Below are 15,840 nucleotides of genomic sequence, written 5' to 3' on the forward strand. Positions count from 1 at the left end.
ACTTCTTTAAAATATCTTATTTTGTGTTCAACAGAAAAAGAAAAGAAGTCAAACTAGTTTAGAACAAGTGAAGGGTTAGTAAATGAGAAAACTTTCAGTTTTGGGTGAAATGTCCCTTTAAATGTCGGGGCTGTTAGTATCAATTTTTGCTACACTTAGGAAATAAGTTCAAGAAAATAACTAACAAGTAAACCTGCAGTTCACTACTCAGATTTAAAATGGTCCAGACAATATATATATATATATATATATATATATATATATATATATATATATATATATATATATATATATATATATATATATATATATATATATATATATATATATATATATGAAGAGTTCAGATGCAAGGCTCCTCTGATTAGGTTCAGAAGTTTCATTTTATAGGTAATGATAGGGTTATTAGCTAGTAAATAAAATACCTTTTTTTTCAAAAATGTCACTTTAGAAATTTCTTTGGTTTTTAGATTTTTAGTAGATTTTCTTTTGCGTCAAAACTTAAATCCACCAGTGCTTTTTTTGCAAAAACCTCTAAATCCACCTATTGGGACAAGACAATGTAACTAGTTGAAAATCAGTAAAGATGAAATTAGAGATTATTTTACCAAACATAAAACACATGACACAAACCACCTAAAATTAAAAATACATAAATCTGTCAAGTAATTGGCAGTTCATTCTGCTGTGGTAACCCTGATAAACCAGGGACAAAGCAGAAGGAAAATGAATGAATGAAATCTGTCAAGTAATCCATTAATCAATACTATTAATCATATTAATAAAAAGCCGGCGTATCAGCGCGCCGCTACATTGTACACATGATTTGATTCGCGCCTTCTAATTGGTTCTCGGGATATATCGGCTTTTGCTGCCAAAGGCAATTGGCATTTAGCGGCTTTTGCCAACAAACTGTTAATTCTGAATGCGCTGATGCTGGGATTTGGATGATTAAAAGCAAATCTATTTGTTGATGGGGTACTACGTGCCTAAAGCATTCACGCACTGTCATGATCTCATTTTTGGCTTTTGCATCTGAACTCTTCTATATATATATATATATATATATATATATATATATATATATATATATATATATATATATATATATATATATATATATATATATATATATATATATATATATATATATATATATATATACATAGAGTTTAGACTGTAATTTAAAGTTTTTTAAGAACAAAAGTTGTTGTTGAGCAATGATCAAAGTCCCAAAATGCAAAGAAAAGACCTGTTATTAATGTTTATATTGAAATTTAAAAAAAAAAATTGAACTGTCATAAAACAATAATAACAATAATAATAACAGTAAGCAAGCAGCAAGAAGGTCGCTGGTTCGAGTCCCAGCTGGACCTGTTGACATTTCTGTGTGGAGTTTGCATATTCTCCCCATGTTGTCGTGGGTTTCCTCCGGGTGCTCTGGTTTCCCCCACAGCCCAAAGACATGCGCTATAGATGAATTGAATAAAGTAAATTGGCCGCAGTTTGTGAATGTTAGAGTGTAAAACATATGCTGAACAAGTTGGCGGTTCATTCCGCTGTGGTGATCCCTGATGAATAAAGGGACTAAGCCGAAGGAAAATGATTGAATGAATGACTGAATAAATGAATGAATAATAGTAATAATAATACAGGGGACTTCATCTAAACTCTTGCCCTTTTGAACATCAGAATTTGATATTTTCCCTACATTTCTAAGTTTATATCTGACATACTACATTTCATTGAATTTTTCTTAGAATTGTGGGGGTACATCTGTCTTAAAAATACAAATTTGTGACATGAGCGTATTGTTACACGCCCTTGTATTAATATATAGCACTTGACAGTTCAGTGAACTGAACAGGGCAAATTGCAAAACCTATAAATATTTGCTCAGCTAAAATTAGTCCAGAAATCAAGGGCTATAAACTTCAGCACACTCTTTAATGCCAAGTTCTGTGTGTTGCTCAAAGCATAATCCCATGATTCTTTGAGTGCTAGGGGAGGAGGGTTAAACACTGCACGCCAAATACACTGCTTTTTCATACATTTTCAATTTCGAGATTTTTGGCATTTCATTAAGTTTAATTTTTTCATTCTAATATAAGTTCAGTGTTCTGGGTTTCTGCAGGTTTCACCAGGGTAAATTTAAAACTTTTTAAAGATATTATTGAGACCATTATGATTGACATTTTAGATTAGACAGGGCTAAATGCTGAGGTTTTTTTCCCAGAATCTCCCAGTTGGAAAAAATAAAAAAGAATGATAATTTAATACATTTAATAATAATAAAAAAACAATAATAATAAAAAATATAGGTCAGGTGCGAAAATCCCCTTTGTTTATATTTTAATATGTCAAAAAAGAAACATATTTGCATATTCAAACATAACAAATGAAATCATATCTATCTATCTATCTATCTATCTATCTATCTATCTATCTATCTATCTATCTATCTATCTATCTATCTATCTATCTATCTATCTATCTATCTATCTATCTATCTGTCTATCTGTCTGTCTGTCTGTCTGTCTGTCTGTCTGTCTTTCTGTCTGTCTGTCTGTTTGTGTCTGTCTGTCTGTCTGTCTGTCTGTCTGTCTGTCTGTCTGTCTGTCTGTCTGTCTATCTATCTATCTATCTATCTATCTATCTATCTATCTATCTATCTATCTATCTATCTGTCTGTCTGTCTGTCTGTCTGTCTGTCTGTCTTTCTGTCTGTCTGTCTGTCTGTTTGTGTCTGTCTGACTGTCTCTGTCTGACTGTCTGTCTGTCTGTCTGTCTGTCTGTCTGTCTGTCTGTCTGTCTGTCTGTCTATCTATCTATCTATCTATCTATCTATCTATCTATCTATCTATCTATCTATCTATGCAGTTTTAAAGGGAATATAGCCTCTATTCAGTATGACTTTGTTCATTGCAGCACACAATCATAGTTACAAAAACACTATGAGAACTCAATTCAAACTTCAATTCATTCAATTCAGGTTCTAGATTTAAAAGTGAACGCACACATAGATGAAGCATGTGCTTTTATACTGACAATATTATTTGTCATTTAGCAGATGTGTTTTTCAGAAGCAAACTACGGCGTGCTGATTGCAGAGAGGTTCCTCTGGAGCATCTGAGGTTAAGTGTCTCAGGCAGGAGCACAGCAGTGGCAGGCATTTTCTAATTCACTTCTTAAGTAGCCTGAGCTGACACCAAATCAGCAACATTTACTGTATATTACAAGAACACAAAACATTGGGATTACTACACTAGATTCTCCTACCATGCCAAGTGAACTAAAAAATAAGCAGTTTGATCAAATAAATCAGCAGTTCAATCATAATCTTGAGAGGTACTGCAAAGAGGAATAGGCAAAAATTTCTAAAGACAGGTGGGCCAAGCTTGTGGCATCATATTCAAAAAGACTGTAATTGCTGCCAAAGTTGCACCAACAAACTATTGAGCAAAGACTGTGAATAGTTATGTACATGTGATTATTCAGGTTTTTTATTTTTAATAAATTTGCAACAATTTCCAAAAAATATTTTTTTCATATTGTCATTATGAGGTATTGTGTGTAGAATTTTATAGAAATAAATGAATTTAATCTATTTTGGAATAAGGCTGTAACATAAAAAAGTGAAGGACCGGATGGACTGTCGGTAAAAAAAATAGACTCAATAATGAGCTATAAAATCTGGATATTTCATGTAAGCCTATTCATACATTCTACAGATAAAATTTTATGAATAACATTTATAAATGGTATGCCTAGTTTCAAAAAGGTTATTGACTCAAATGCACTGAAATCTGAGTTCAACAAATAATCAGTTTTTTTTCCCCAACACCAGTGTTTTATCAGTATAAAACACTGTTTCCTTCAATATCTGAGGACAAGCCTTCCAGACTCCTCTTAAAGCAGATTGTGTGTGAATGACTTAATACTGCTATTATCAAAGCAGAAACGCAGATACAAACTGGAACATGTTGCAATGGGTCTGCATTTACTTGATTAATACTTAACCAGTACTTGACTGACTTTGCAAAAACTCCCTAATCTTCATAAGAAACCTCATTTTTCAATAGATCATCACTCTTAGCACTTAATGCTCAGGAGTGAGGGCAGAAGATACGGACATATGCTAGAAACCACAGCGTCACCTCAGATGACCGTTTGTGCTCTTTTAGCACACACTGCCAAAATACATTTCAACATTAGCTGCTGATATTTGGGATGTGCAAAAAAAAGTCCATATAAAAACAGCTAGACAGAGCAGACTGAATCGAAAAGATTGCATGCTTCTAGACAGGTTAGGAAAGGTTAAACTGTTTTAAACTTTTTTCTATAGTACATAGTAGCTTACATTGTCATTTGTATTTTTTAATAGTCATTTTTACAGACAATGATAGATGTAATTCAACTTTAAAATGAGTTATTTAATTATTATTATTATTTAAATAGTACTTTAAGCCCCAGATTCACAGATAAGGCTTATGCTAGCCTTAGACTAAATTGCATGTTTTAACTGAACATTATGTGGGAATATTTATATCATCTAGCTCATTACATTCAAAACTAGGGCATGACCAATGACTGTAAAAATTATGGACAACACAACATCGCCTTTTCCCATTGAACGCTTTGAAGGCAAAACGCTTCATGATGGGCACAAACTGTCACAAAAGACTGCTGACATTGGAGCCTGGGCATGCGCAGAAGGACTGCCTGATGGAGCCAGAGGCGGAGCCGCGGAATCAAGCTTCCAACCAAATGCTTGTACGTCAAATCAACCACGCTCCCCCCGAACTTCTCATTTGACCGCCGATATCTGAACTATAGCTTAGGCTCACTAAATAAATATAAGCATTTACATTTAAAAACACGTAATAATACAATTTTTTTTAAAAACTGTAATGTAAGCTGTTATAATTTAATAAAAACAATATATGCTGGACTGCAAAATAAACGATCTTTCATACACTCTAGCCTAAGTTAGACTAAGCCATGAGCATAAAAAATATGTCTATTATAACGGGTTGTTGCTTTTTATTATCTTCATAGGGGTAGAATTAACATTTGTAAAATATGAAAAATAACATATAAACAACACACACATTTATAAAAAGGTTTTTATTTTTAATTAGCGATCAACAGGCCCCAAATATATATACACACCATAGATAACGATTTACCATGCGGAAAAATTTTTCGTTTAAAAGATAAATACAGCAAGATTTCTATATATCAACAGGATATTTACACATCTTATCCCTGCACTATATTAAATAATCCTTATCAAGTTGTACAATAAACTTAGCAGTATTAATACATCAACTGATGTCTATCAGCTACTGCAACATCGCTTGCATATTGTTTTTTTTGTTTTTTTGCCTCCGTTTTCATTTGGTTTGTTCGATGCCTTAATTATATCTGGCAAAGAGGAATTTACATTTATTTGAAAGTTTAGTAGGTGTTTTTAAAAAAAAAGCCAACGTTAAATGATGTCTATAAATAATATATAACATTAACAGCTCTATTTGTTGTATAAGATTCGGTTTCTAGAACATTAATATTTCATAACAGCAAATTCAGTAGATTAACTCAATAACATGCTGGAACTCAAAATATCAGAGACGTCCTTTCAGTCAAGTTAGTTTTGCCCTCCTAATTATTAATTCAGACCCATTAAGAGTATTACTGCTAGATAGCGATCACCTGTATTTTCCCCATCATGGCTAGGCATGTATCAGCAAACTAAAGCCCGATAAAACCCTGACCTTACCGAATAAACAGTGTTCCATCAGATCCTGTATGTCAGAAAGTATAGTTTACTGCTGAACTCATTTTATCATGGTAAAATAACACACAAATCAAATAATAGCACTTCAATCTCCTCCTGAAGCTCCGACGGTCTGCTTTGAGAAGCTGTCAATCACCACTGTCAATCACGATGACACGCCCCGTTTTTATAGCATTAAATTACTGGCTAAAAACATAGTGTTTACAAAAATGAAGAACTGCACCTATCAACATGATAACCAATGCCTTAATTGACCAGAATCATCTTTCGGGACATTTTATTGCAAGTCTAATTATTATACTCAAGTCTCGTTCATTTACACTGCAGCCTATTGCAGCCTATTGTCATCTATCAGGCAAATAACAAACTGGCCAGCACATTCAACTTTCCTCAGTCAGAATTTGGCCATTTGAATAATAAAAAATTTAAACATAATAATAATCAAAATAATAATAATAATAATAATAATAATAATAATAATAATAAAAGAGCTTCATGATTTGCCTAAACTTTCTTGTAAAAAAAAGTACATTTGATTGAAATTCATGCATACCAATAGCCAGATTAGTTTTCATCAATTTATTTTAATATGTGCCGCTTGTGGTGCTTCACATCTTTTTATTGGTCTTTTTTTTTTGTTTCAAAATAAGGTCCAAGATTTAGAATAAATGTTGCTTGTAAAATGTTTTCTTTATTTAAAAACAATACAGTAGCGAAAGGTGACTTCACTTGCAATACATCCGATTGTATGTGTTCTTGCAAAGCTGGATGTTGGACTCGTGAAAAATAATATTTTGCATTGACCAAAACTGATTAGCTTGAGTCACACTGATGTGACGGTCAACAAATGATTCGGCTTGATCTTGAACTCTTTTTCAATGGGTTATTTTCACAATTCATGATGGTAAAGCAGTCAAAATCTGATAAATGAGTTCATGTATGGGACAAATTCTCAACTTTTGTCATTGAGGGGTGGTTCTTTCGAAACACTCGAACCCCCCCTGGCTTCGGGCCTGCAGTGTCACATCATGCTTCAGAAATATATGCTTTTATTAACATCAAAATAAAATTGTAATAAACATCTATTGTTATCAATGTTAAAGATGTTCATTTGATAAATAAAATGCTCATAAAAACAGCATTCATTTGGAAACAAATTCTATTGTACATTTAGAAGTCTTTACTTTCACTTTTGATCAATATAATGGATCACTGTTGAATAAATGTATTGATTTCCTTAAAAATAAAGCTACTGGGTCACAATATACAAACAACTAAGCTGAATTTCAAGCCATAACCCAGACATGTTGACATTATGCAGAACATTTTGTGATCAACTATATGGCTTATCAGAAATGGTGAACTTTGATTAACCTAAACTGATAAACGCTGTCTAGACTCCAGAGCTTTGAAAACACGCTACACTCTTAAAAATAAAGCCTTGAAAATGGGGGATTTCAAAGCCATACAATTAAATTAAAATTATAAAAATTAAAATTAATAAACAAATAAATAAATAAATTCAGTGATGTGTTCTTAAAATAGCATTTTGTTTTTAGTGTGAGGAACAGTTTAAATCTGTAACAAATCATTTTCTATTATAAAGAACATTTTGTGGAATGAAGAGGTTACATGGATTGAAAAGTTCTTAATTTATAGATCACTTGTGTTCAGACATGACAGAAAAGGTATTGTCAACTAGATTAGTATTATTATTTTAATTGTCAGATATTCATAAAGAATGGTCTTGTTTTTTGAGTTCTATTGTTTGTTTGATTTTTTTTCTCTTATGGTTCGTTCCCACTGACTGGTACGGTACGGTACGGTACGGTTCGGTTTGGTACGGGTCACCTTTATCAGGCTTGTGTTTCCACTAACAACGGTACCCTTTTGGTGGGCGTGGTATGACAGAAAGTTTCAGTCGACGTCATTCTCACTCGAGGAAATGTCTACAATAAAGCTGTAGGGGTCACTTACATATCATATGAAAAGCACTTCTCCAGAACAGATGCTTCATACACATAAATACTTGTGTAGAAATGTTTATTACTAACTTTTCAATGAACATGAGTTGATTATAACTGCAGATCAATGACAGTGCGATACAGCCTACTGTAACGTCTGTAATTATATTAAATAACTAAATAAATGAACATATATAAACACATACAGCCCATTACAGTCTCCGATATGTTACCGAAGAACTACATATAGCAGACATTTTGTCAGTATTTAGGTTCAAAACACAAAAAAAATCAGGGTAAATCTGCTCCTCTTCTTGGATTTGTGGCTGTTCATCCAGACGATGACAAGGTTTGTTTGAGCCCAGATCAACCATGACTCGTTATTATATGTATTTATAATTCCGCTGTAATCTCTCGCTGTGTATTTCAAACATGGTGGGTTTTTTGTTTTCATTCTGGCTTGTTGCGTAAGCGAATGACGTATCTCTGTAAACCAATAGCGTTCAGCTGCGCGTGTGTCTCCGCCTTTTGGTACCCTTTCTCGTATTTTGTACCCTTTCGAAAGGGTGCCGAAAAAGTGGTATGGTACGGTTTGATTCGGTACGCTTTTTGACAGTGGAAACGGCCATAAAAGCGTACCAAACCGAACCGTACCGTACCGTACCACTCAGTGGAAACGGGCCATTAAAGAGCCCCTATTATGGGTTTTTAAAAAATAGCTTCCATGCAGTGTGTAACAGCACTAAGTGAATGAAAACATCCAGCTGAGGTTTCAATCTGAAAGTGCAATGTTTAAAACTATTGATTCTTTAACTAAATAGTCGACTAGATGAGTCGAATAAATGAATTGTGTTGGGTTTCGATCTAAATCATTACTAAATATGTAGTACCAGTTCCGATAAAACCGTGAACGTGCCTTTTCCTTCAGACACTAGCGGAGCGCGGGGATCACAGGACTGATTATGACACAAAGATGATGATCACTGACAGATGGAGATGCGGCTGTGGGGAATAAACGGTTAAAGTTCATTTTCACAACAATACAATGTGGTCAATTTTCTAAATAGTTCAACTTTTGCCACTGTGTGGAATAATACTGAATGTGTGTCATTGTTATTACTTGGGGTTAGGTTTAAGAGTAGAGTAATATGCTGGTGTTTAACTGCATTGCTTTTATGCATTCCTGCATTGGGCTCTCACATAGTCTGTGCTACTTCATAGCCGTGGTGGTGTTTCGCACTGAACCCAGTCGACCCATCGCAACAGGCTGGGTCATCGGACCAATCAGTGCAGATTAGCTTCATGCTAAGGAGAGGTTTGGGAACAAATGAATCGCTAAACGAATCATTTTGTAGTCTTTGGGATAATTAGGTAAAAATAAATGCATATTATAAGACAATGAAAGGGTTTTTTGACCTTGCATGCATATCAGCCTGGTGTTGAAGAACCCCAAAACCAAAATATGACCTTTTATATTGCAAAATACGGGCTCTTTAAATGATATTCAAATCATTTATAATTGTATGGTTAGAGATATAAGGCAATATTTGTGATGTATAGGGTGCTATATTAGATTAGATAATGCATTAAATTGTTTTCTGATGTCTACATAATATGTATGTGGCTTTGGTATGTTAAAAAAATGTCCAGTAGTGGTTTAAAATGCTTATTTATTATTCCATTAAATAATAGAATCAGCAACCTTATTGACCCCATTTGGAACAGTCGTGAATATTAATGAGCTCTGCTCTGACAGCTCTCAGTGACTGCCCTCTCTCTCTCTCTCTCTCTCTCTCTCTCTCTCTCTCTCTCTCTCTCTCTCTCTCTCTCTCTCTCTCTCTCTCTCTCTCTCTCTCTCAGACACACACACACACACACACACACACACACACACACATACACACACAAAGCATGATGTACTCTGAAATAAACAATGTGAAATAATCATAATTCATTTGTTAAAAAAATATATTAACAAACAAATAGATGTCTGTAATTTTTTTTTTACTTAAGTGGTGAAGAGGCTTATTTTAGCTAGGAGGTAGCTATTTAATAAAAACCACCAGAGTAACCTGTTTTGCTCCTAGGTTGTGTTGTAGATAAAATATAGGCTAGATTATAATTAAACTCGACAAAAGAAACCAGTAGAGTATTGTGTGTTATTTGTGTTTTTATTTTTTATAAGCTATATGTACATGTAAACAATCAGGAAAATTATTATTATTATTATTGTTGTTGTTATTATTATTATTATTGTGAATTTTTATTATTATTATTATTATTATTATTATTATTATTATTATGAATGTTTCCCAGTGATGTGTTGCAGCTGGAAGGGTATTCGCTACGTAAAAAATGCTGATAAGTTGGTGGTTCATTCCGCTGTGGCGACCCCAGAATAATAAAGGGACTAAGCCGAAAAGAAAATTAATGAATGAATTATTATTATTATTATTATTATTATTATTATTATTATTATTATTATTACATTTATTTATTGTTATTTTTATAGGGGGTTTCCTCTTCATTTTTTTTATTCATACTTTATTTATTTGTTATTATTGTGTATGGTCCCTTGGACTAAAACCCATGTCACCTCTTTAAAACTCAATTGATTGTATTTCTGAAAGCACATTGTATATTTATCCTGCTAGTTTTGAATAAACATCAAAAAAGGTCTAAATGGAGCCACTGATGCCAACATTAAACCCAATAAAATCAAATAATTTTAAGTGAAGTAACGTGTAGTCCAGCACATGTTACACTAATAACTTAAGGCAAAATATATATGCATATAATTAAAAAATTGGATGATAATAAATTACAAAAGACAAATGGTTTGTTACTATTAGTTCCTAAGAATCTCAGTATTCTGTTGACCATCATGCACATGGCAGAGGTGTGCCACCGTCTGCTACTGGCCTACAAACAGACCTGAGCTACACTGGCACTGAGCGAGGAGTTCACTGGGTTCATTACAGCCTTGGAAGCTGGAGCCAACTGGGCCACTCCAGTAAATAATATTTCTTCTCTCTCTCTAAACAGAGAGATGACTGCATATACGAGCTGATATTAATGGAAAGAAGCAGAGTCAGAGAGCCAGACTGCTAGATAAACAGATGCTTAATGATGGAAGACTTGAAATAAATGTTTTACATTATTTCCTGTGCTTCAGAGCCTTGAGCAGTATATTTATAGCTGAAGTTCACATTGTCTTATATGCAGTGTTGAGAAATAGACACAGCTATATCTTAACTATATTTTTCAGTAGTGTTTTTTTTCTACAGTAGCTACTGTAAAACATGTAGCTAACTACATTTTTACAGCAGCAGCACAACTTTTTGCAAGATCCCAAACTAAAATCATGTATTATATTGGTACATTAGACATATCATGCTTTTCATTCATTCATTCATTCATTTTCTTTTCGGCTTAGTCCCTTTATTAATCTGGCATCACCACAGCGGAATGAACCACCAACTTACCCAGCATATGTTTTACACAGCGGATGCCCTTCCAGCTGCAACCCATCACTGGGAAACATCCATACACACTCATTTACACACATACACTAAGGACAATTTAGCTTGCAAAATTCACCTAAACCACATGTTTTTGGACTTGTGAGGGAAACCGGAGCACCCGGAGGAAACCCACGCGAACATGGGGAGAACATGCAAACTCCACACAGAAATGCCAACTGACCCAGCCGAGGCTCAAACCAGCGATCTTCTTGCTGTGAGATGATTGTGCTACCCACTGCGCCACCGTGCTGCCCCTAAATCATGGTTTTTTTGTTGCTAATTTATTAATTTAGTACTGTGAACTAACAATGATTGAAATTCAGTTTATAAAGTATTCTGAAAATTGCCAAGTAACATGAAGCAAGTACTTTGCATGATTGATTCTAAATAGTTTCTTACAATTTTGAGAAAATGTTACTGTTTGTTTACCTTAAGTTATTTACCAGTTGCCCCAGGAGTTTGTGAGTTTCATGAGATCAAAAAAACAAAAATCATTTTGTGAGAGTTGTATGTATTTGCACAGCAGCCTGTTTGAAATACCTGGATACAGTTTGTAATTTAAATTAGACTTTCATATCATAACTGTATTGTTTTAAATATCAAATATATAACTTACAACAATCCTCATTAGTGCTTAATCACTTATTTATTTGTAATTACATCATTTACTAACTTTAGTTACTAAATTGTACAGTACTGTAGCTAACTATTTTTTTGATCGGTAGTTTGAGAGTAGCTTATCTACTTCAACTGATGAGTAGCTTGTAGCGTACACTGTGAACCCTAATGTTGTCTTTACTTAAACAATTAAGTAAAGTTGACTGAACATAACTTAAAACTTTGCATTGTAGTCCTATCACTTAAAAATATGAGTTAATTTAACTTATGTACCATGAAAATGCATAAACTTAAGATTTCAAGTGTAGTGAGCTCAAAATCATAATCAATCCTTTGAAAAAAAAATAGGTCATTTTCACAAATGTAGTCTTGACTGTAAAATTCTAATATGTGCAACCTTTAAAGTGCAAGGTCTTTTCTTAAATCAGAATACAAATGGCTTCAGGTATAATTATTCATAATAATGTGAATAAATGGCTACTCAAACATTCTTTCATAGTATATTATTACACACGCATGTACTAATATATATATATATATATAACGTGTAGTTTTATTTATTTAGCCAAAGCAGACAAGAGGGCGTGTTTAACTTGCCGGTTTTGTAGACTACACTTATATTGGTGAAGTGAACAATTTATGTATAGTCTACAAAACCGGCAAGTTAAATAAACTTAAATATGCACGTTTTGGGAGACTCTATTACTCAATTAAATTGAGGCAACTAATTTACTCAATTAATTTAGCTCAGTCAACTTATTAGGGTTTTCAGTGTATCAAACTACAGTTTCTGATTAGCTTCCCCGACACTGATTGTATAAGTCTATTGTGTTGCAGTGGTTGTGCATTATATAAACACCAGATGACTTGTAAAACAGGTTTTGAACTGCTCACGATCATATGACATGTCATACACATGCTCAGATTTTTTTTTTTTTATTCACACACTTAATTTTCTATTCCCTACTTTATCAGAGGTCGCCACAGTGGAATGAACCACCAATTACTATGGTAATTGTTTTACACAGCAGATGCCCTTCCAGCCGAACACCTCACACTCTCCCATTCACACACTAAAGCCCATTTAGTTTTATTCAATTCACCTATATTGCATATTGCAGGAAACCCACACAGACACAGGCAGAACATACATACTCCGCACAGAAAGGCCTCTGGGTTCAGCCAGTACTTGAACCAGCAACCTTCTTGTTGTGAGCAACCATGCTGCCCTTTTTTTATTAATTGAAGCACAATTTGCTCTTTTGGATCATTCTCAAGTCTTGCTGGAAAACATGATCATCAGGGTTGAGAGGTAAAGTGCTGCTATATTTAAAACAAGAGTGCAACACTCCATTCTGTGCACATTTTTTTCATTAGAATACATTTTGTATTTTAAAAATAGCAGCAAATGTTTGATCTACTATACTGCATGATTTAAGAACCTTGAGCTTCAGTGGACCTTTTAGACTAAACAATATTCTCATTTAATATGTTGCTTCATGTTTTTAAGCTGTGCTTAATTTATGTCTTAATTATGGTGCTGTATTTCACATCCATTATTAATAAAGCTAATGTCAAGGTTAAAATTATAAATATATGTACATATACATATGTAAAAGCAGTGATAATTGTCTTGAACATAAATAATAGTTAAATAGTAATATTAATATTCTGCACTACTACTTTGTCAATGTTTAAACCTAAGCATTATTTTTGAGCATGATTACTCTGAAAGATCAGTTTCTACTACATGTTCTTGAATACATCTTTACAATAAGAAATAAATAATGACTACAGCAGTTCTGTTCCAGATGCAGATTTAAAAGTGTTGCATGTCACACTGCAGGACACCGCTGTCACCGCTTGATCAGCCACCTCTATATGCACAAGAAAAACAGGTGCACCCTTGCAATTAATACAGCACGTCAAGCAAACACCAGCACACAGAGAAAGGCTGATCGTTCTGTCAGCAAACACCGCGCTCATACGTGCAACGACTCTGGAGAAAACACACACGCACGCATCCGCACACACGCATCCGCACCGCGAGCACGAGTGGACAGCGCCGTGGTGCTGAAAACACCGCGCGGAGCTCCAACTGCAACCGCAGTCGCGCAAATACAACTGTGGCTTTAATGTTTAGCGTCTGACCTATTCGACAGCACGCATTAAAACGTGTAGTAATCTCGGGTAAACGGCAGCTGATGGGATTTTTAGCGAAGATGGCGCCCACAGCAAACCCAGCCCACCAGAGCCGCACGGAATGACCATAACTGAGACAAAATACTACAAGCACGAGCCACGGAAACCTCCGAGGCGCGTGACATTGACCTCTCAAGGCGAACCCGGCTGTTTTGTCCCGGGCTCGCCTCAACAATAGCCTAATATTGACAGTCTACGTAAGCAGACGTATTAGATTTCAGGAGACAGTCATGCTTGAAAATGACAGGGAGCGTTTTTAAAGAGACAAATGCAGCCATCATCCACGAGCCCGAGACTGCAGCACTGCTAGCCCGCATAGAGCCCTCCAGCCCGCTCGCTCCCTGTTAACCCGCAGATATCGTTCATTTAGGAGTCACACTTGTGTTGATCGAGGTCAAAAACAACCTGAAAACTTAATCGTATTATGAATTTGGAATGCAATTACTGCATCGTATTTCAATAGTGCTCTTATTTGATGACAATAATCATGTATATATGTAATGTATAAATAATGTGTATATATACGAGTATTTAAATGCCAGATTTTGTTCTCCACAATCCAAGTCACACATTAATATTCAAAATTATAGTATACCAAAATTGAACAATGCATGATTGATTACATCTTAGTTTAACTCAACCTATTATGATCTAATTCTAAGTCTTAATTGAGTCTTCTCAACAATGTTAATCTCTCTGTGTTGCTAGCATGGCTGAAATATTGAATTTGCTTTGTGTTACAGTCATGCCAGATCATAGGCGGTTGTGTATATGAGTGTTTGTGTTAACCTGTTTGACATGCTACTGTTTTTCCTGCATTGTGACTCACTGCATTGTTTTTCTTCATAGTCCCCATTCATTGCATTAGGCCTGTCCACAAACAACACATGTGTGACTGATTTTCAGCTTTTTCAAATCAAGTCCATGATTATTTATTTAAATTTTACTGCTGCAAAAATATCCAATTCTGGTGAAGTACTGATTTCTAAACTTTTCCTTTTTTATCTTTGGTTAGTCAACAATGACCAAACAACACCACAGGGTTAAGGGTTGCTGAACAATGTCCATCAGCAGGCTTACTTCAGTGTGGACTGCTCCTTCTCCTCCTCTTTCTTCTGTCTGTCCATGACCGAAAGTATGATCTTCCTCTCCTCCTCAGTGAGGTGGCTCAGGTCTGGCATGTCCGGCGGATCAGGAGCCACAGGGGACGTGGCCGGGGCCGGGGCCCCCCGAGCTGACATTTTCAGTTCTATGTGCTGCTGAAAGAGCAATGAATGAACATTAAATGCATCTGCAGAGAGCCTACACATGTGCTACTGTTTGTGTTTATCAGACACATAACTGTAGGTTAGCATCTAAATGGCGTGATTCTGAAGAAATGTTGCACTAGCTACAGTAACACACAGGCTCATCTGTGAGACCAAGCTGCTGTATGTTCAAGGTAGACATTTAGCACACTATTAACGATAATCGATATAACCCCGTGACAGCATGGGAAAACGAGTGTACACAATGTAGCTTGTCACGCCGGCTCATAAAAACAAGCATCTTCTGAGAATTAGGTGTAAAACCCTTGGGGCTTCTCGCGTTACATGCCTGTTTCCGGGCATCCCTAGCATGCCTGTCGAGTGTGTGGAGAGAAAACGAGTGCTTGCCTTTTATTTCGCAATCATGGTGAATGCAGTCTAACCCATGGTTGCTGCCGCTTATGGAGAGCTCTCGCGCATCGTCCAAT

At 35.0% G+C, this 15,840-nt stretch overlaps 1 protein-coding gene across 1 annotated transcript in view; it reads right to left on the reverse strand.

Moving 5' to 3' along the window:
- rims2b (regulating synaptic membrane exocytosis 2b) overlaps positions 1 to 15,599 on the reverse strand; it is a 244,016-nt gene extending 228,417 nt beyond the window's left edge. Inside the window, exon 1 of the mRNA XM_056479213.1 lies at positions 15,186 to 15,599. Within this exon, the coding sequence (XP_056335188.1) occupies positions 15,186 to 15,415 (230 nt within the window). The 5' untranslated portion in view covers positions 15,416 to 15,599. The remainder of the gene's footprint in view (positions 1 to 15,185) is intronic.
- Between the last annotated feature and the right edge of the window lie 241 nt (positions 15,600 to 15,840).

This window comes from Danio aesculapii, chromosome 19, assembly GCF_903798145.1.
Source record: "Danio aesculapii chromosome 19, fDanAes4.1, whole genome shotgun sequence".
NCBI lineage: Eukaryota > Metazoa > Chordata > Actinopteri > Cypriniformes > Danionidae > Danio > Danio aesculapii.